This window comes from Pipistrellus hanaki (genome assembly GCF_964339955.1).
Source record: "Pipistrellus hanaki genome assembly, chromosome: 3".
In the NCBI taxonomy this organism is placed as follows: Eukaryota; Metazoa; Chordata; class Mammalia; order Chiroptera; family Vespertilionidae; genus Pipistrellus; species Pipistrellus hanaki.
The window spans coordinates 123,177,555-123,200,835 of record NC_140505.1 but is presented as its reverse complement, the minus strand read 5'-3'; the positions used below and the strand labels follow the sequence as shown (position 1 = coordinate 123,200,835).

At 37.5% G+C, this 23,281-nt stretch overlaps 1 protein-coding gene across 9 annotated transcripts in view; it reads left to right on the top strand.

The window, feature by feature from the left end:
* Positions 1-23,281, top strand: part of NAV3 (neuron navigator 3) — a 774,341-nt gene that overhangs the window by 432,122 nt on the left and 318,938 nt on the right. For 2 of the 9 annotated variants that reach the window (XM_084876275.1, XM_084876271.1), the window contains exon 1: positions 13,748-14,197. The exons of 3 other annotated variants lie outside the window; for them this stretch is intronic. In XM_084876275.1, the coding sequence (XP_084732401.1) occupies positions 13,955-14,197 (243 nt within the window). In that variant the 5' untranslated portion in view covers positions 13,748-13,954. Of the gene's footprint in view, positions 1-13,746; positions 14,198-23,281 lie in introns of those variants that run through there. 4 more of the 9 variants (XM_084876272.1, XM_084876273.1, XM_084876274.1 and 1 more) reach the window with 4 other exon arrangements.

The following is a 23,281-nucleotide window of genomic DNA, read 5'->3' as shown; positions in this document are numbered from 1 at the left end:
CCAGATGTGCAACTTAATGGTCACTACACCTTTATTACAGTTTTCGTGGCCTGTTTTTTCCATTATTTTCCTTGTTTATGTACACTGCAGCAGTTATGGTCTCCATATGCTTGTTACGTAAGGTAGCTCCTAAAACCCAGCTGAGAGATGCAAGCTGGTGAGGGAAAAAATCACCGCTGGTCTCCCATTTATCTTATTTTTACACTGAAAGGTAAATTCATCTCCACAAATGTGTTTCTAAAGCATCTTTCAACTCTCAGGCAATACTTTTGCTTTGTTCTTCAACAGCATGAAGGCAGAGATCCACAGAAGTCAAACCTGATTTTATCACTTAATAGCTTTGAGCTATTGACATAGTACTTCTTAGATAAGATGCCATAAGCAAAAGATTTAGAAGCTGAGGTCTGGTGAAATAAATATATGTAGAAACAAGGTTTTTTGTGGGGGAGAGGGGGTTGAGGTGGGGGAAATATAGAAATTCTTCCTGATTAATAGAAACAAAAACAATTTCAAAGAAAATGCGAGATTATTGATTTAAATAACTTTTAAATAATTTTTAAAAGATATTTTATTGATTTTCCACAGAGAGGAAGGGAGGTGGGTTAGAGGGCTAGAAACGTCAATGAGAGAGAAACATCTACCAGCTGCCTCCTGCACACCCCCTACTGGGGATGTGCCCTCAACCAATGTACATGCCCTTGACCGGAATTGAACCTGGGACCTTTCAGTCCACAGGCCGACGCTCTATCCACTGAGCCAAACCAGTTTCAGTTTCGGCACTTTTCATCTTTAAAATTTGCTTTTTTAACCTATCTGTATTTTAGAGAAGAAAATTTAGTTCTATCAGTACCAGAAATATATGAGATATTTCATTTTACTTATGATAAAATATGAAAATAAATATATAAATAAGCCCTGTTTAATTAATGAAAACTCACATTATTTGAAAAGTTAGCCAATTGCTCATTTCCCTGATGCTATATGTATACATGTAATATGTATCACACCAGATGTTGATAGATTTCTTAGCCCATTCCATTTTTAGCAAATCTATGGGTATTCTATTTCATTTTATTCTAGCTGTGCAAATTTCTTCAATATTCTTAAAATCCATTGCAGGCATTTCCAGTGACTAAGGAGATACCTGTCAGTGATGGTAGAATTGATTGATTTCAAAGCTTCTTATTGCTATCATAGAACTTGGCAAAGAAAGGACTCATGGCAGCAATAGATGTTTCTGGAAACTTTTTATGAGACCAGTGGGAACCCTATAAATATGTTTGGTCGTTCCCCTCACCTCATCCTCATTTCCCTTACATCTGAATTGAATACTAACATAGCTACGGTAGTAATGTGCTACTCAACCTAAAAGTACAATAGGATTTTTCTTCTTATTTCCTTTAAGTTTGTGGAATCTCTTTAATTCATTAAAATATAGCTATTGAATAAAGAAAAATAGACTATAATTTTAGAAACCAAACTTAGTTATCCCCTTTTTTCCCCTATTCTCATCCTTTCCTACGCTATTATGATTATAAATATTCTGTGGAAGCATTTTGGGGGATGAGAAACAGAAGGCTTTTGTAAAAATATTTGGCAAGAGAATATGGGTATAGGGAAAGAAATGAAGAAAGCAAAAAATCTTAACCGTAGCCTAGATTTTCAACTTTGTTCAAAAGTAGAAGCTCCTCATATATATATATATATATATATATATATATATATATATATATATATATATCTTATGTTAATAATGATAAAAAAAATTCCTGAATTAAAAGTCATCTTTACAGAAATCTACATATTTTTTCATCAGTATGCTTTTCTACTCAGCTACTTTCATTCTTGGAGCATTAAAAACATAAAATAGGGAGATATTTTAGGACAACATATGTGTGGTTCATAAAACCAAAAAGTATGTGGGAAAGAGTGAGGCAACAGTTTCTATTGCTGTTGCACATCCTTTTGTCATTGTGAAATTTCAAGAAAAGAAAGCCTTGGGAGTCAGATACTATGGAAGTAAAGGAAGTATGTGGCTGGACACCAGCATTTTTGTAAGAAAACGGATGGCAAGGTCAGAAGGGGTTTAATTTCAGTAAAGGGAAATACATAAAGGGAGCTTTCTGGTGAAGAGCAGCCATAAAAGAAAGAAAACCTGGAAGTATTTCCTCAGAATTTTGAAGAAGGCATTTGAAGCTTGCATCTTTTATGGTATGTTTTCTATATATTTCTGAATCTAATGGATGAGACATCTCTGAGAGAGACACATGCTTTGCCAGTCATTGGTCTCCTTTTATGTCCGGGCTGTTGATAGTAGGGCCATTGCATACACTTGGGAGGACTGTACACCGTACCACTCCAGACATGAAAGACACTACAGCTACTAGTGGTGGCCTTGGATCCCTATTCTTGTTCAGTCGAATAAAGAGATGTTCAAAATGTATATGTAATTTTATATTGCTGACTAGGTAGCTGAACAGAATATTCAGAATAGGGCCCCATGCTTTCATTCTCACACTTCCCTAATTTCCAATTCTTATCTTCATGTCTTCAGATAAATTGAATAGGTGACCTTGTTGAACCTCCCAATAGTATTTCCCTTCTCCCATCACACACACACACACACACGCACACACACACACTGTTTTGAGATATTCCTAGTAAAATGTTGCATTATCTGATAAAGACTACCTTTGTGAGCTATTGATTTGAGTGACTTTTGTAGGTGGTCTCCTAGAATGGATATGAAAGTTAATTATATCTGAAAATTGGAACAAAGGGAAGTATCTCTTGATCATAGGCCACAGTTAATTTAACTTGCTTTTTTGGATTAGAATCTAAGGTGATTATTTTGCTACCCTGTGTTTAAAAATAAATAGTTTTTCAAAAGAACTTTGGAAATCATTTCTTTTCACTTCCTGAAAGAAACTTGATGCATCCTCAGTATATCTGAAAAAAAGACAGTATAGTTAATAATCTTACTCTGAAAGAGTGAGAGTAATGGTTATATTCCATGACATCATGCTTGGCATGTGAGAATGTATAATATTCCAAGTGGCATTCCTTCAAATTTCTCACAACTTCAAGATACAACCTTTACAAGCCACATTTTTATTGATACCTTTTCAAAAGTTGCTTTGGTGTATCACCCTATTTATTTTAACCAGTTCTTATCCTAATATATATAAACCCAGAGTCTGTAACATCCAAAACGACTGAAGGCTCGACTGAAGGTCAGTGCCGGATTGCCGTGGCAACACAGCACTAACTGCCTGCTACCGCGGGCACCACAACCCAGCAATGACTGCTGAGGTGGCTGTGGATCAAGCCCGAAGAGAGGCTTGGAGAGAGAAGCAGGGTCTGATCCACAGCTTCCGTGGCAGCTGTTGATCAGCCCTTGCCTCTCTTTCTGGGCTTGGCCTGCAGCCACACCTCTTTCTTTCTGACCTCCACTGGGGCTGCTGATCAGCCCCACCTCTCTGATCAGGCCTGTTGATAGAACCAGAGATGCTGACTGGCATAGAAACCAACCAATCAGAACCAAATCTGGGTGAAGTTCCAGGAGCCAATGGCTGCCTAAGAGGCAGAACTTTTGACACTGACTGGCATAGAAACCAAATAATCAGAATCTAATCTGGGTGAACTGAGAAGGCAGAATCTAAGGTAGGACTGAGGAGAGGTTTTAAGGGCAATAGCTGTTTGGTGTAAGGTGAAAAAAGCAGTTCAATTTTTTTAATGACTGGTTTGACAGTATAGTGCATATGACTGGCTATCAGTCCAGATATGGGAATTATGTATTTTTGTCTGCCAAGAGCATCTCCTCCTTATGAAAAAGGCTTCCCCCCCTCATTTAAGCAATCCTATCCTATATAATCTATCTACCCTGTTTCCCCGAAAATAAGACAGTGTCTTATATTAATTTTTGCTCCCAAAGACGTGCTAGGGGATGTCTTATTTTTCCATGAAGAAGAATACGGTACACATTTATTGTTAAATGAAAATAAAGGAAATTTATTACCTGTATACAGTACGGTAGTATGGTAGTTGTCAACACAAACCAGACAAACTGTGAATCCTACAGTATTAAGAATTTACTCATTTATTCAATGACAATCATGTCATCATCATCTGGAACATCATCATAACAATCCAATTCCTGAATTTCCTGGTGAATTTCTTGTGACTCCATTTCTTTCAGAATCAGTGGACCAAATCTCTCATGTTTAGCCTAGGGGAGGCCTTATTTTCGGGGGATGCCTTATATTTTACTCAGAAGGAAACCTGTAAGTAGGTCTTATTTTCGGAGGATGTCTTATTTTTGGGGAAACACGGTATACTACTAAAAGGGTAATATGCTATTAGACCAGGTCGACTGGCCATCTTCTGGACATCTGATTTCCTTTTGGATAAAGCCATCGTGGTAGGGGCCAAGGTAGAGGCCATTCGGGGTGATTAGGCTGGCATTGGAGGGCAGTTGAGGGTGAGATCAGGCCGACATGGGAGAGCAGTTGGGGGCAAGATCAGGCAGGCAGGAGAGGGCAGTTAGGAGTGAGATAAGGCCAGCAGGGGAGAGCAGTTAGGGGCAAGATCAGGCTGGCAGGGCAGAACAGTTAGAAGCGATCAGGCAGGCAGGCAGAGATGTTAGGGGCGATAAGGCAGGCAGGCAGAGGCAGTTAGGGGTGATAAGGTAGGCAGGCAGGCAGGTGAGCGGTTAGGATCCAGTGGTCCCAGACTGTGGTCAGACATCCCCCAAGGGGTTCCTGATTGGATAGGGTTCAGACTGGATTGAGGGACCCCCCCTCCCGTGCATGAATTCTATGCACCTGGCCACTAGTTTATATGTAATATTAAAAAATAGTTGAAAAATAACAAAAGTGGCAAAAGAACAGTGATTAGTAAGAACAATACTTTTATAAAAATAGTGTTTTAATTATTGTTATGCCTAAAATTATTTGGCTGACTTTCTCAGGAACAAATTGACATGATTTAGTTTAAGGTGTTTTCTTTACCTTTAAAATGGTGTGTTATGCCAACAGGAATCATTCTTTCAATTATAACTCTTTTTTTTAAAGTTATTAATATTCTTTTTGAGTATTTATTTAGAGTTGTAAGGTCCACTCTCTTGGAGCACTGAAATTTATCTGGCGAGACTGTTGAGATGATTCTGTTTTAATAAAATACTGTAGCTGTTCTTCTCCAGATGTGTATATTTTTAACTTTAGGGGCTGATATTCTGAAAGGGAGAGTATTGACATGCAATGCTTTTTCAAAGCTCTCTACATTTGCTTTTCATTATATTTTATGGTTAAGAGGCCTTCTGAATTTGATGGATTTTATTTGCTTAATTAACTACATCAGTAGCGTATTGTAAGGAAGCCTATAAATATAATAGTAAATGTATGCCATAGAGCAAATGTAAGGAGCTTTTACCTCTCTGGAGTTGTTCCCTTTTTAGTGGGCATTGTGTGCACTTTCAAAAGCCCATCAACTCTTTTATTATTGGATTCTTTGTGCTCATCAGCTGACTTTATGTTTTATCCAGCTGGTTTACCTTATTTTCCTCCACTCAATACCACAATAAAGGCTTATCTTGGCTTATTGCCCCCTCAAATATACTGGATGGCTAATACTTCTCTATGCATCAATTTTTCCCCCTGATATCTGAAAAAATAATGATGCCATTGGGGATTCTGGCAAGAGAAATCTTAAAACAGTCCTCAGTGTTTTAAGTGTTTGAAGTCAACTGGAGAATAGTTTTAACTCCATGCTCATTATATCTTAGGTTATTTTTTGTTATTTAAAGTTCCTGATTAGATCTGGAAGATAATCTAACCCAAACAACCAAACATTTTGCAAGCTGCCAGTACAAATTATTTCTTTGTTAAGGTTTAAGGGGATTTCTCAGCTAGATGAGTAGGAGACTAATATACCAATGAAAGTTCTTGAGGTCTAATGTGAAAAATTGATAATATTCAGTGTGTTTTCAGGATGGATTGGAAAGAAAAATAAAAGGAGAATCAGACTCTTTACTTATGCTTATTACCATTATAGGTTAACAGCGATCTAATTTATTTGTCTATCTTAAACAATCAGAAATGGAAAAAAAGTATATAAAGCAACATTATTCACCCACTGGACAAAAATCAGCACAGACCTATAATCCCAAGGAGAAGGACAATAAAAGGGAGTCCTTTTATTGCACCAGATTATTTCCTGGAGGTAGTATCCAGATCATGGATTAGGGATGGAGAGCCCAACTAGAGTTAGCTATTTTTGCTAAGTTTAAGAGACTGAAATCAATGTTAAAGAAAGCCTTGAGCTCTAAAATTTCTGATCAGAGTACCAAAAAGGACCAGAAAGATTTTTAAAAATGAGTAAGGGAGAGGCAGGGTGGCGAGAGAAAGAACTATAAAGAGGGGAAGAAGAAGGAGGAGTAAGAAAATGGGAGGGAGGGAAGGAGGGAGGGAGGGAGAAAGGAGAGAGAGAGAGAGAGAGAGAGAGAGAGAGAGAGAGAGAGAGAGAGAGGGAGAGAGAGAGGAGAGAGAGAGAGAATGCATACTGGAATTTTCAGGGATCTTCTCTCCAGTGTTTGTACATATAAGAGAGGAAACAAGCAAAAGCCAAGGAAAGAAGCAGTAGAAAGGAGTATGATTAAACGATTCCTAGAACTGACAAAAGACAAGACTGGGAATATTGGTATTTCCCCAGCTAGAGTGGAGAGACCATTTACTACATGAGATATTTGTTAGAGTTCTTAAAAGTATATTTATTTTATGAGTGTTGTTAAATTAAACCTAGACCAAAAGCTGCTCTATACCTTCTTTAAGCTTGTTATAAATTCTCAAAAATAACTTAATTGTGTGCCCTTGCAGTCCAGCACACAAAGATATATAAACCAAAATGTTTACCATTCAGTAAAACAATTATTATGAGTATTGTAAAACATAGTATAACCTGACTAGGGGAATAAAATATTCACTAATAGAAACATGCCCCCAAATGATAGAGATGATAAAATCTGTGGATAAGAGTATTAAGCAATTGCTATAATTTGTTCCATTTGTTCAGGAAGCTAGAAGAGAACAAAAATGTGATGAAAAGAAATGGTAGGCATAAAGCATACTGAGTGGAACTTTTAGAGATGAAAAATACATTATCTGAAATTAAAATATACTAGATAGGATTAACAATAAATTACAATAAATACTATAGAAGTAACAATTGGTGAACTGGCAAACATAGCAATGCAGGTTAATTAAATGCAAAATAAAGAATAGAGAGTTAAAAAGATTTAAAGAATAAGCCACATTATAACTTGTGGGTACATCTCAAAATATAAGTGAAAAAGTCAGACATAAAAGGTACTGTGTGACTTCACTTAAATGTGTACTCAAAAGGCAAAACTAGTGTAAGGGAACACTTCATCAGTTGGCCAAGTTGGGAGTAGGACATTGACTGCAGAGGGGCCTAAAAGAAGTTGTTAGGGTAAAGGAAATATTCCATATTTTGATTGTGGTGCTGATCATGTTGAATTATTCCTTTAGAATTACTGGTTTTAATTGTGTAAAATTTACTTCAAGTTGCTTAAAATAGGAATATGACTATTTTAGCAATCAGCAAAGTTAAGTAACAGATTTTATTTTTTTTAAAAATATATCTTTATTGATTTCAAAGATGAAGGGAGAGGGGGAGAAAGATAGAAACATTAGTGATGAGAAAAAATTATTGATCTGCTGCCTCCTGCATGTCCCCCACTGGAGATCGAGCCCTCAACCCAGGCATATGCCCTGACCGGGAATTGAACCATGACCTCCTGGTTCATAGGTCGAAGCTCAACCTTTGAGCCATCCCGGTTAGGCCCAATTGTATTTTTGTTGGTTATTTTCTTTCCCTCTCTTTCTCATAAATAAATGTTAGAAAATTGTCATTTTATGATGTTTTGTTATTTTCTTTTTAAAAATCACTGATATTAAAGTTTAGCCAGGTTGGAATTCTCACATTGCCTGAAACTATCTCAGCTTGGGGAGGCAGTGTGTTTCAGGAGTTTTTGCTGCTTTTCATATTAGATTTGGTGGGGGAAATGACAAGTAATTTATTTCATTTTTATTTACAGATTCTTTTCCTTTTAGCTCTTATGATCCTGGCCAAACTCTTCAGTTATGCTGCTTGACCTTTCCTCAATAATTCTCAAGGCTATTCTATTTATTACAGCATTAGTAGCTCATGTTTATCTCTTATTAGGTGGCAGAATCTGTTCTAATGACTTCATACATTGATTTCCTTTAATTCTCACAGCTACCTTGTGGGGGTATATGGTGACTCCCCCTTCCCACTCTCCCCACTTTTTACAGCTGATGAGATGGGGGCACAGAAGCTACTAAAATCAAAAAGCTAATTAATAAGTGAGGAAGCAAAGGTTTGACTATAGACAGTCCAGCTTTAGAGCTCATTCACTGAACTGTCAAACTACAAATCCACTAAAATACAGATCTTAAATTTTAATTTATAGAAGAATCAATTTATTTAAATTCATTCTCAGACTGCTCCCTCTCCCTCACAATTCTTATTCGGTAGGTTTTTAGCAAGTATTCCAAGTGGTGGTATCTTGAATCCCATTTGAGAAACTCCATTTTCTGTGACGTTAAGTTCATTATTTAACTTTTCAGGGCCGTTGTCTCCTATTCAAAGGTGATGTTCCAGTAGGATGAAATAGTTGACAGCTCCTGGAAGACAGTCAGTCCTCGATAACTTAACTTGTTTTTTTTTTGTTTTGTTTTGTTTTGTGTGTTTTGTTTTTTTTTGTGTGTGTGTGTGTTTACTCTTGGTGGTCGATGTTATTTCATAGAATTTGTCAACAGTGACAACTATTTTGGGCACTATATTTCAGTCATGGTGAAATGATATTTCTAATAAGCAAGGAACATTTCAGAGTGAAAAGACATCTTATTGAATGTGAACACTTTTCAATTTGATTATATCAGGAATCACAGTGTGTTCTGCTCCAGCATGTGTTTTGGAAAATACCAATGAGGTCCTTTATAATTGGCAAATAAAATTATGTTGGTATAATGTAGAAGTTGTGTGGCTTTATATGTGCTTTATTCTAGGCCAAGGAAGGCAGAATAATCAGAGTAGAACTATTACCTTGGGTGGCAAAAGAAGCCTTCAGCTTTGATACCCTGTAGCCAACAGGTACCTCAATTTAAAAATGAGTGCTCATATCTGGACCTTCCTCGCCAAAGGGACACAGAGCTTGTCTTGTGAGGCTCTTAGATATTTGCAGATTGCCTAGCCCTCAGTGCAATCTATTGGCAAGCCAATTGGCTCAGAGTTGGCCTTCCAATTGGATTTTCCCCACCAATTCTAATTTACGTGTTGCCAGCATTTCCATTCAAATTTTTTTTTTTAAATGAGCTAAACTTTTTGCTTTGGATGGTCCAAATTATTTCATAAAGTTGCATATGTTTAGAATGGTCTTCCCTGAACCAATTTCCCCCACAAGTCCCATTGTTTTAGGTACTCCATTTTGTTTGCAATGTGAGGATTATAGAATGCATATATCTTCTTATATAGTTTAAATCTATTTTAGGAATTTGAGCATCTCTAGATTTCCAATATTGTATAATCTCTGAAGAAATAGTGTGTTCAATGGTTTGTAAATTATAAAGTAACTTACTTTGTCAGAGTGATCATGTCATTTTTGTTATTACCACCAGTGTTGTATTTATTTCTTGTTATCCCGATGGGTAAACCCACTTTGGTTACTTTTTTAAAAAGTTGTTAAGATTTCTAACTTGTATTTGAGTTTCTCCTATACTTGTCTTAAAAGAACATATAAATTTGACATTAGTTATTATCTCTTTTACCTGTAAATTACTCCTTCTTATTAAAAAGTACATAATTTTGAAGTTGAAAACCTTATATAGTAAAAGCCCAGTGACCTAATGGCAAAATGTCCACAACGACTGCAGCCCCTTGCCCTGGCCAGCTCCACCCCCAAATGAGCTCCCCTACTCAGATCAAGGGCAGGTCTGGCAGGCAAACCACACAGGGCCCCTCTCCCTGGCTGGCCATGCCCCCAAGAGGGTCCCCATGGGGAGGGCCAGCTATACTCCACCAGTGCATGAATTTGTGCACAGGGCCTCTAGTAGTAGATAAAAAAGCAATTTCTTTAACTTAAGAGAGATATATTTTCCAAAATAATGGTTTTTGGTTCTCATAATTGCTACTATTTACTGAATACATATTATATGTCCACTCATTTTTCTAGGAACTTCACTTGCAATGTTAGTTCTTAAAATGTTTGATATAGATAGCCTAGATTTTCAGAAAGATAAGTATCACATGATCTCACTCATATGTAGAATCTAATAATAAAATAAACTGATGAACAAAATAGTTCCAGGGACAGAAGCATGGAACAGACTATTGAACTTCAGAGGGAAGGTGGGGTGCTATTGTGGGATGAGATCAACTAACGAATTTGTGTGCATATATGCATAATCCTGGCCAAATCCTGGCCAAAGACAATAGGGCAGGGTTGAGGGCAAACTAGAAGAGGTTAATGGGTGTGGGGTGGGGGGAGGGGAGAACAAAGAGATCATAATACTTTCAACAATAAACATTTTTTTAAAAAGGTAAAAAGAGGTAAATCTGTCTGTGTCTTACAGAATTATTAAACAAAAACATGAGGAATACAAAATCAAATAAATTGCTGTTATTAGAAAACTAGAGGCCCAGTGCATAAATTCGTGCACATGTGGGGACCCTCAGGGTGGCCTGTGGGGATCAGGCTCAAACCCACAGTCCAAAGTCGCCTGCCACTCCTGCCTGCTGCTCCCATTCATCCCAGCCCCACTGTGCCTGCCCTGGTCTCATGCCTAGCCAGCCCGATCAGGAAACACTCATGCAGTCACAGCGGTGCTCATCAACCATGAGCCCTGCATCTACAGCCCATCCCAAGGCGGGTAGGAAGGGACAGGATGTGATCAGCCCTGTGGGCAGGCAGGGGGACCCTCTTGTTGGCTTGGGATCTGGATCTGTCCTGCTGACATTTGCGCCTGTTGTCAGGAGCCACCTGGTGGCCGCTTTTATATAGTTTCGTCCTTGCACAGCATCTAGGAAGGGGAAGCAGCCATTGTGCCTGAGGCCAACTACCAGGAGGCTAGTAGTGCTGACAGGATTACACAGGCAGCATCAGTCCATCAGTGCCTGCCCTGTTCTCTGGAAATTGGACCTGCAGGACTATTGAAGGAGTGAATAGCTGCTGCCAGCCTGGTGGGCCACTGGGATGGGTCAGTCAGCTGAATGGCACTCCTACTGTGGGAGCGCACTGACCACCAGGGGACAGCTGCTGCATTGAGTATCTGCCCCTGGTGTTCAGTGCACATCATAGCAACTGGTTGTTCCAGTCATTCTGGTCATTTAGTCGCTTTGGCTTTTATATATATAGACTAGGAGTCCAGTGCATGAAATTCGTGCATGGGGGGGGGGGGGTCCCCTCAGCCCGACCTGTACCCTCTCCAATCTGGGAGCCCTCAGGGGACCCTCTCCAATCCAGGAGTTTGTGTCTGTCTTTGTAATCACATGAGCTAATTGTCTGAGACTCCCAACTCAGTTTGGTTTGGTGCTCACAGAATAATAGAGGTTGTTTTTTATTCTTTGCTCCATTGGTGGAGATTTCCTAGAAATTGCAAGATATCTTCCTTTTAATTTTTTCTCAACAATCTAGCTTTACTTATGTCTCTCACCTTTGCTTTCCCTCCATCTGTCACTCGCAACAGTAACTTGCTCCTGGCTCACTTTGCTCTAGTGTCTAGGAGATCCCGCAACGTGTCTGCCACCAAAACTATGATTCCCAACACTCCTGGTGCTCATCATGCTCTGGGCTTCTGCTTCCTGTCCAAGGGCTGCCACCAGAACTATGTTTCCCAGAATTCCTGATGCTCCCGGTGCTTTTGGTTTCTGCTTTCAGTCCAGGGGCTACAGAAACCAAAAGGATTTGGAACTCCAGCCGCCCCCAGACCAGGCTGACAGGACTGGACACTCCAATGGCATCTCCAGGACCCTGGCCACTCGGCACTGGTGTGCACGTGCACTGGCCACAGACTCAGAGCGGTTGGAGAATGCCTGCCACATTGCCCGTGTAACACGGCAGGTGGGCAGGTAAATGTCCTGCCCTGCTCCTGGCCTCTTGCTGGCTGCATGCGTGTTGGGGGCAATAGGGCTGGCAGGAAAGCAGAAAGGCACCAATCAGGCTGGCAGGGGAGTGTTTAGGGGGTGTCAGGCTTGCAGGCAGAAGCGGTTAGAGGCATTTAGGTAGGCGGTTGGGAGCCAGCAGTCCTCGGTTGTGAGAGTGATGTCCGACTGCCCATTTAGGCCTGATCCCAGTAGTATCAGGTATAAACGGGCAGTCGTCCATCCCTCTAGGGGTCCCAGATTGGAGAGGGTGCAGGCTGGGCTGAAGGAACACCCTCTCTGCACAAATTTTGTGCACCGGGCCTCTAGTCTGGTTATAATAAAATAATTTTATGAATAGATGCTGCATTTTCATATTCACTGAGTATACATTTGGATACTCTTTAGAAGTTTAGATTTTTAAGTTGTATTTAGTAAGCTTGAGTAATAATGCTATAAATTATTTCTAAGATGGTTTTTAAAGTTATTCTGTAGATTATATAGGCTCTTCCACTTTCTAACTGCATGATTTTGGTCAAATTGTTTAAATGAATCAGAGTTACCTCTTCTGTAAAGTGGAGAAAATAAATGTGCCTATTCTTGAGTCATCCATTAATTAAATGTGATAATGCACAAAGTTGTTTCCCAGTAACTGCTCTGCAGAATGTATTAGCTGTAAATACAGGATGCCCCCAAAATGTGTACACACACTTTGAATAATTATAAAGGCGTTATTTATTAAAGTACATTTTATTTTCAAAATTGAGCTATCAGCTGTTAAAATGTGCATACATTTGGGGGGGTCACCCTGTATTGTTGTTATCATTACTAGAGTTAGACACAATGATTACTGTATTTTCATAACCTAGGCAGGCATGGTCTGCTGAATGATTTAGCAGCTTTAGCAAGTTACACTATTGCATGAGTTTAACCTGATTTCATGGGATAAAACAGAATGAACACCGTGCCTCATGGCTGTCAGTAGTGAAAAATAGCTGGAAATCAGACAAACAGCTTCATTGCTGAGATTGTTTCCGGGCTAAAAGTTCTTCCAACAGCTGTTTGTTTTGGCCATTAATCGTGTCTTTTTTTTTCTTTTTCTTTTTTCTTTTTTTTTTTTTTTTTAAGCTAGGGGAAATACGGTTTTCTTTAAAAAGAGAACTAGGCTGGTTATTTCTGAAATCAGGAAGAACGCCTGTCCTTCCACTATTGTGGTCTTTTGGCTGCTCTGACAATTGGACTGAGGACTTATTCTTTTGTGTTTTTTCCTCTTTTTCAGTCTCAATGCTCAGACTCAGACTGCTGTAGGGAGAAGAAAAGTAAAGCTAGGAGCTCTTTAATCCTAAAGAAGGAGGTTTGTAGCAGTTACCTTTAAGAAAAGTTTACTCCCCAACGGAGTATTTAATATTACATAGATACTGACTCACTTCAGGGCGGAGGGAGGTGGGGAGAGAGGAGAGAGAGAGAGAGAGAGAGAGAGAGAGAGAGAGAGAGAGAGAGAGAGAGAGGGAGAGAGAGAGAGAGAGAGGATTTGAGCCAGCAAGAAAAAAGATACTCAACTAAAGATGAAGGGAAGTTTTGTTGCCTCATCCTGAAAGTTATATTATTCGTTTTTCCTTTTCTTTCTTTCTTTTCTTTCTTTCTTTTTTTTTTTTTTAATCATGATGACTGCTAGTTTTGTTTAAATTATTTGTTCTGGAAATACTAAAGTTGGAGTCTACCAGACTGAGGTTAGAAGCATTTTCTTTGGCAGCAGGAAGATGCTTTTATAGAAGCCATGCCTGTACTTGGGGTAGCCTCAAAACTGAGACAGCCAGCTGTTGGGTCAAAGCCTGTTCATACTGCTCTTCCGATACCAAGTCTTGGCACCACTGAGTCACAGCACTATTCTTCAGGACCTTTGGAACTTACTGAAACAGAGAGATCAATGCTTTCTTGTCAGCTCACGTTAAAATCGACCTGTGAATGTGGAGAGAAGAATCCCCTCCAGGGGAGAGCTAAGGAGACAGAAGACAGCAAGGTCAGTGGCTGAAGGTTACCTGCAGACTTATGCAGCTAAAATGCAAATTTCCTTTTGGGTGAAATGGTGTCAGTAGAGGAGCACTGGTCTAAGAAAGTGAGTAGTTGGTATAGCTGAAAAGCTCAGTGTTTAGCCTATATAAACCTGTACTTAGAGTTTATACTTCTAAAAGTTGTGTACAAAATTCTCTGACTATGCATAAGTTGTTATCACCTGGTATGTTCATGGATGGATGCCTAGTCCTAAATATTGCTCTATTACTAATAACAGTCACCAACCACAAATATGAGAAAAAAAGGGGACCTATTTTGCATACATATTATTATACTAAAGAAATTTATTTGTAAAAGTTCATAGAGAAAGCATCACTTTTCTCTAAATGTCATTTGCATCTTAAACACTTGCTGTTTGAATCTGTGTATCCTAGACTACTTAATTCATTGCAATATGAAGGAAAATGAAATATTATTTTTCTTGATACCATACACTTGTCTGGATTTTCACTTGTAAATTGAAACCCTACTGTTTTACTTATTACTGACATTTTTTTTTCAGTCATTTAATTTATACATTTTGTGAGCAGTAGCTCATACTCCTGGTTGTTAAGCATGCTATAGTCATTTTCTCCAGCTGCTGTGGGGTAACCTGGTCGTTCAGCTGATGAACTTCAGGGGGATTCATTTGTACTTGATAAACATCACTTTTTCGTGTAGTTTTAACTATGATGTCAAGCTTTCCATTCTTACATCTGGCTTCTTAGGGAATGGTTTGATTTTACTGTCCTACCGAAATGTAATTTAAAAATAACTCAAGAAAGACTCTTCATATAGAAAAAAACTCTACATACTAAAAAGAAAACTACCCCTTTTGTCTGAAATGTCCATTTTATTTTCACCTGTTCAAGTCCTCTAAGGTGCAGCCCCCAATGCAACTTTCTTCATGAAGTCTTAGCTGGTCGCCCTTTGTTCCTTTCCTCTCTGGTGATTCATTGTCTGAGTAATACAGCACATTTACCTATATTGTATATTATTACCTAGATAATTTATTAGATAATTCATTTCTCACCCCACTCACTTGAAAATAGAGATAGCAGGACCATTTTCTGTGTTCCAGCTCCTTCTCTCTAATGCTTTATGCATGAAGATTAAATAGTAATTTACTAGACTAATACATGAATAGATGAATGAATGAACAAACTAAAATTGTCCTGAGAAAGACTTAGTTAAATTTTTTAATCTCATTGGATCATTTAATTTATAAAACATAGGGTTTAGAATGAATGATTTTAAAAGTACTTCTAGCTCAAAAATTATGTTATTTCTTTGATGTTTTAAGAAATCATTTTCAATGCAAAAAAGTCAGTTATAAAATAATTATAGTTCTCAGTCCAATGAAAGTAATTCAGGGTAAATGTAGGGAAGTGTAAAGTATCATTAGAAAACTACAAATATTTAACTGTATGCAAATAATTAAATGTGAATGTCATATAACTCTGCTCTGTGAACCCACAATGACTTGTCTGGATTGGATGGAAAGAATAGATAGGCCTTTTTTCTCTGCTGACCATGCTATTATCTCTGCAGGTTTAGTCAAACTTTCACTTTGATAAATGGCTTTGGCCCAAGACTTGACCACTATAAATACTTTTTGCAATAGAATTTTGGTTGATCTTTGGTTAGCAAACGTATCAATCAAACATCTGATATTCCAATAAGACTGGAATAAGACTCTGTGGTAAGTAATGCCACTTATCATATTAAAGAGTTTTTCAAACAAATGCAAAGCATGCCTGGTCAGCACTTCAAAGTATTTCTAAATGTGAAAAAAGTATATTTATAGATATTTATAAACTTTTAATAAACTAGAACTGAAGAAAGTAACAAAATGATCAAGTAGCTATAGTAGAGATACTTAGATTTGGCTGTGAATAGTAGAAAACTTAATCTAACAATATCATACACAAGATAGGAGTTTATTTTTCATGTAAAGGATAATGTGAGAGTAAGTAGTCTGTGGCTGGTAGGATGGCTGCATGAAATTGTTAGGGAACCAGTTGCCACTCTGTTTTGTTTACCACCATCAGTTGTGGCAACTATCTCCATCTTGAGTGGATACTGGAGAGCATTATGCTAAGTGAAATAAGCCAGGCAGAGAAAGAAAAAAATCACATGGTCTTATTAATTCATGGAATATAATGAGCAACAAAACTGATGAACTAAAACAGATCTAGAGACAGAGAAACATTTATCAGACTGTCAAACCTTGGAGGGAAAGTAGGGGAGCGTGGGGTAAAGGGGAGAGATCAACCAAAGGATTTGTATGCATGTATATAAGCCCAACCAATGGACACAGACAGCAGGGGGTGAGGACATAAGTGGGGTGTTGCAGGGGGGTCATGAAGGGATAAGGATATGTAATACCTTAATCAAAAAAGAAATTAAAAATATAGTTGAGTTCCATTCAATTAAAAAAGACATATCCTATTTAATTAAGGCTTCTTCCACACCCTCTTGGCTTGCTTATAGTTCCAAGGCCTTCTCTAGATGGGCAATAGAAACTGGGAAATGTAGTTTTTATTCTAGGAAGCTATGTGCCCAGCTAAAAATGATGGGTTCTATTTCTAAGAAAAAAGAAACCATGGATAGTACCCACAATAGATGATGGTCATTAAAAAACATTTACGTGGACTTCTCTGCTAGTCCTTACACCAAATAGCCTCACAGTCTGGTTAAAGAGAAAGAACCTATATATGTATCAGACAAGCGTGTGTCAGAAATGTGTCTTCAACCCAGCAAGCCCTTCTCCTGTCCTTGTTTGTGATTAGTGTAAATGCCATCATTCCAGTCATCTAGTTTTGAATTCCTAGTTCAACACCTGGCGGTATATTTCACTATCTCATATCCATAGTTTCTAGAAATTGGAGATTTTGTTTTATTTTATAACTTGCATGTGTCCCCTTATGCACATCCTCATGCTTTGGCCCTTGGTAAGTTTTCTGTCAATTATTGCAATTATTCCAAACTGCTCTCCTCTTCTTTGGCTCCCATCACTTCCATCCAACACATTCAGCATCCTGCTCAATGAAAAAAACATTAGTTTTCATGTTTTACTCCACCAGTAACACTGCAACAAGGAAGACTTCAGCTGGTGTCAGGGGAAGAGAAGAGGGCTATTGAGTGACTTGGTTTCTATATTTACCAGTAAGTTTTGTTTTAAGTATTGAGTTAACATTGCTAGTGAATTACAAATAAATCATTTATACACCCAAATGTCTAGAATTATCAGGAGAAGACAATTAAGTTGACACATGGTCTCTATTGGATTGTTTAAATAACGGAAATAAATAAGAGAAACCTCAGGACAGAAATATAGAAGCAGAAGTCAATAGAGTAGATGACTGGCTCTGGCCTCCAGCTGTTTCCTTCTTGGAGAAGATGCCTAATTGCTGAAGACTGTTGACAGTCCTGTTGACTTGCTCTCATGGTAGCACTTCCAGTGCTGGCCAGGCCAACTGCTGCATAGGTCAGCCTTCAGGTCTCTAGATGATTCGCCTGCTTTTCCTGTTTCTGCTGTATTTGCACATTTAGTTATTTGCATTTAAAGAAACATGATTATTTCTTTTGCCAGTTATAGCTTATGCTCCAGGTTTCATGGCTTAGCTGTTAATGGTCATCGTGATTGTTTTTGCCTTTGTGGTAGCAATGGTGTGAAGACTGATTCTTGAAATTTATATTGTCTCTACAGGCAGAAGGCTAAGCTTTTCAGTGTCATTCATGTAATTCCATTGAGTTACAATTTGTAGGAATGTAAGAAATTTTATTTTTTAATTTTTTATTAAATTATTATCTTTGTACATATATCAGTAGCCACCCCTCCCATAGATGCCCTCCCTCCCCAGAGTTTTGTGTCCATTGGTTGTACTTATATGCATGTATACAAGTCCTTCAGTTGATCTCTTATCTACCCCAGATCTCCCTACCCTCCCCGCTGTAATTTGACAGTCTGCTTGTTGCTTTACTGTCTCTATATCTATCTTTTGGTTCTTCAGGTTAGCTCTTTATCATTTATAAATGAGTGAGGTAATGTGGTGTTTCTCTTTCATTGACTGGCTTATTTCACTCAGCATGATGTTCTCCAATTCCATCCAGGTTGCTGCAAATGATGAGAATTTCTTCTTTTTTATGGCAGCATAATATTCCATTGTGTAGATGTACCATAGTTTTTGGTTTGTGCTTTTCAAAGTGTTTAAAGAATTATAGCTCATGCTTTAAATTATTAAATTACCAAAAAATTATGCTGTAAATTATATGTGATTAAATGTTACTGAAAATCTCATACAATTTTTATTGTTCTTCAAGTGTCAATATCATGTGAATATCTGATGACAGTTTGCCAAACACATTCTTCATAGTTTCTACCTTCCCAATATATGGAAATCTTTCTTCCTTTAATAATAAGGAAGGTATTAAATATATTGTTTATGGGAACATGAAATCAATCGGTATCTCCTGAATTTTTAAGCAGAGTAATTGCACCATAACTTGAATTTATGCTATCATTTCTCTAACAATTACCCTCAGTCAACCTTGAATTTAAAATATTAGGTGTTGCCGAGACCGGTTTGGCTCAATGGATAGAGCGTCGGCTTGGGGACTGAAGGGACCCGGGTTCGATTCTGGTCAAGGGCATGTACCTTGGTTGCGGGCATATCCCCAGAAGCGGGTGTGCAAGAGGCAGCTGATCGATGATTCTCTCTCATTGATGTTTCTAACTCTCTATCTCTCTCCCTTCCTCTCTGTACAAAATCAATAAAATATATATATATTAAAAAAAGTTTTATAAAAAAATAATAAAATATAAAATAAAATATTAGGTGCTGCAGTTTAAAAAAACACATCAAGTTAGGAGCTCAGAGATTTGAATTAAATTTCTGCTAGATCTTGAAAATAAGTCATTTTTAAGCTCTCTGAATTTCAACTTCTGTATCTGTAAAAAATAAAATAAAATTAGGGTAATAGTTTTTTATAAAGCTTTTCTAAGGGTAACATTTTTTTTTTTTATTATCTACTCCCTTTCTCTTCCCAATTTTGTCCTATCAATGATCACATATCTCTTATTTTTTCAGCCTTTTCATCGCCAATGGATCCTTTGGAACATTTTTTAAACCTTGGCACAAGTGACATTTTGCACTTGATGATTCTGTATTGTGGGGACAGTATTATTATTATTATTATTATTATTATTATTATTATAGCATTTTTAGCAGCATCCTTGCCATTTCCTACTACATGCCAGTAGCATCCTATAGTTGTGACAACTAAAAATGTCCCCAGACATTGTGAAAAATATCTGAGTGGAAGAAAATAATCTAACCCCATTGAGAAATACTGATTTAAAATAAACTTCCAAAAATGCTCAGGTCTTTATTATTTAATAATAATGATGATAATAATTAATAATATTCGTCATTCTGCTTCAGAAAATCACTCCATCTTTCCAACTTTCCAATTGCATTTCTTGAAAGTGTAGTTTATATTCATTTTCACTATTCCAAGTTTTGCACTTACCTTACTTTTCTTTTTTCCCCCTTGCTTTCCTTGAGCTATAACTTATATTCTGTTTTCCTAGAGGTTACAATGGATTCTGAAAAGACATCTCTTCTTGGTTAACATTTTACCTTTGCTTTCATCCTGTTTGTAATAGTTGAGATCCGCTTACTACAGTTCTCTTCTTGGATGCGCCAATACTTACTAGCAAAGTGACCTTGGCAAATCAATTAATACTTAAGTATCTGTTTATTCATCTATAAAATGAGGACAGTAATATAAAATACCCCATAAAATTCTTGTGAAGAGTAAATGAGATATTGCACGTAAAGTATAAACTATATGCCAACATATTGCCTAGTATATAGTTAATAGTCAACATTTGTTATCTATTGCAATATTATAAAACTAGCTAATGGTTTAATACAAAAATTAATAATGTTAAGAATTGGAAGTAGAGCAGAGGCATCTGTAATTAATTCTCTGTATATGAGGAAATTAACATTTCAACCATGTTTTAAAGAATGAATTTGATTTAGTCGAATAAATTTGGGAAAAAAAGAACATCTTATTGATAGATAGAAGAGCAATGTATTTAATACTGTGCTGTGTTTAGAAAACTACAGATTATTTACCAATCCTAGGATGTAGGATGTAAATGAATGAGACAAATGAAGTTGAATTGAGGCAGTGGAAAGATGGGAATTAAATGTCCAGTAAGGAGTTCAGATTTACTCTATAGAGATAAAGGGAGGGTGTCAATGTGACCCAATTAAGTCTATATTTTAGAAAGATGATGATAGAATGAAATATGGAAAGATTCAGTAATGGGAGAAAAGTTCAAAAATATGAAAAAGGAGGTGTAATGGAGCAAAATTTTGGCTAAAATACAAAGCTCAAGCAATGGAAGAGGGACAAGTTTAGTAAAAGAAACTGTAGATGTTCACATTCACTTATTTAATATCAACAAACCACAAAATTCTCAGTATTGATGGATAAAGACATTTTTCTTCAAAACAAAACATACAGTTTACTTGAAAATGATAATATGTGAACTTGGCAGCAAGTAGCCATTAAAACTAATGGTAATTACTAAATTTTTTTGAGTACCTACCACATGGTAAATGCTATAGCATGGTAAATGCTATACCCAATTTATGATTATTCTAATTAAACTTATGTAGAAATAGCTCTGATGGGTGCAAGGGTAGAGCAGGAATTTCAGCCTAGGTCTATTTGACTGCTATGTCCTTACTGTTCATCTCCCTCTCTGGCTCTCTCTCACAGTGATTTATTAACCACAGTCAAAATCAATGTTATTCTTGTCTCTCTTTGTGGATACTGAGTCACATAATGGGAAAACAAAGAAACCCACAGATCCCTGCCAGGAGTACTGAATTAATCTTTGACAAATTTCTTTGAACTCTTCCTCTCCCCCAGTCCCCATAGTTGCTCAATTCTTGCTGTAAGAAATGCTTTCCTTTGGATTCCTAGACACTGGGGCCCGTAGAGAAATTCAGTATTTGTGGGAGAGTTCATTAATTGGATACACGGCAGGATTTCCCGGTTGTTTCCAGAAAATGGAATGATTTGTTAACAAGTGTTGCAATTCTGCTCGGAGATAAAAATTACCAAATAAGAGGGCAGTGGCAAAATTTTACTCGATTCCCAATAAACTAACATGATGCAGTCTCCGTAAAAGAAAATAATCCAAGCCAAACTAGCAAAAACAACAGGCCATCTGTTGTTTTCTGATGTGGGAAAGGTAATACTAACTTCTATGACAGACAAATTCATGATTTCAGTGGTTTAATACACTAGGAGTTTGTTTTTCATCTCTTAGCTGTTCCATATAGTCAAGGGTTGACAACGGATATCTCATAGGTTAGGTCTAAGTTGGTGCCCAGTTTTATCAATTTTTATTAGAACACAGCCATGATGTTGGCTTGTGTGTTGTCTGTGGCTGCTTTTGTGCTAAGACAGCAGTGTTGAGAAGTTACAATAGAGACTATATGGCCTGCAAAGAATAAAGTATTTACTCTCTGGCCCTTTATAGAAGAAATTTGAAGATACATGTGTATCATAACTCAGGAAACCATGTTCCTTCCCGCTTGTGGTTCTATCATCTAAAAGGCTTAGAAATTTCATATATTATGTCGATTCAGTTTTATTGGTCAGAACTGAGTCCTATCATGATGCCTCACTGTAAGATGGACTAGGATACATAGTCTAGCTACGTACCCAGAAGTTGAGGGAAATGGCTTGGTGAACTATTAGCAAGCATTAGATTAGCCCCACGGTCAGCAAACTGCGGCTTGTGAGCCACATGCAGCTCTTTGGCCCCTTGAGTGTGGCTCTTCCACAAAATACCATGGCCTAGGCAAGTCTATTTTGAAGAAGTGGCACTAGAAGAAGTTTTAAAAATTTGGCTCTCAAAAGAAATTTCAATTGTTGTACTGTTGATATTTGGCTCTGTTGACTAATGAGTTTGCCAACCACTGGGTTAGCCAATTAGTCAGATATGGAAGAGTAAGCAAAACTTGACCATGTGAAAAATATTCTAAGGTGTCCATAAGTGTTTTTTAGATTGTCAAGAAGTTGTCCTGAATTATATGGATGTGTCTTTAAAAGCAAAACATTGAATAATTGGAGGGCCATATTTACATTCAATTTACTAAATGTACAAAAAGAAAACATATTGCAGTTAAACCAGCCTTAAAAAAAATAGACCATGCCCATCTACACAAAAGTATCATTTAAAAATGTCATGATCCAAACTCGCATCTTGAAGCAACTCTCTCTTTGGCCTATGCCCTTGTTTCTACTTGCTTGACTGCTCAGTTTTTAGATTCTTCTCATGTTGGACCTGGACATTTTCCATCAAGCTTGGAACCAGAAAGACCAAGGCAGGATAAGATCTGAATTCTAGAAGTGAAGTTTAAAGAATCAGGGTAAAGCCAGGCGTCACAGTCAGAAGGAGGCATTTGCTGGCTTCTAGATGTTGTCACATGGGTGGCAGCATAGTTGTGTGAGTGAGTTAGTTATCTGCTCTCAGGGCCTGGAGATACCATGCAGCTTCTGTCAGCTCATTGCAAGTTGGTTCCAAAGAAAACTTCAGGGAATGCAAGGATAGGTCATTGACAAACCCACCACCAGTACTGACCAGAAGCAACTCATATCACAATCCTTTCAGACCCTGGTAAGCAAATAGGAAGAAAAAATGCATAGAGCAATCTCTTTTCCAATGCAAGGCAGATTTCTGAGTGAATCAATTGGTCTTTAGATTGAGTCCTGCATCTGGAATTCTCTCTACTCAGGCTTCTACTCATCTTTGACAGTATTTACTATTTAATTTTAGCTTGGGTCAATTTAAGTTGCTCACTTTTTGGACTGTAAAAAATATATATGGATATATAGGTTTATGTATTTATCTTTATTGCCCCTGAATGCTTTTATGTTTAATATAACCTTGCAGTATCTTCTTGTTTTGTTTTTGGACAATTTATTGAACTTCTACAGAATAATATTTTTTGCCAGA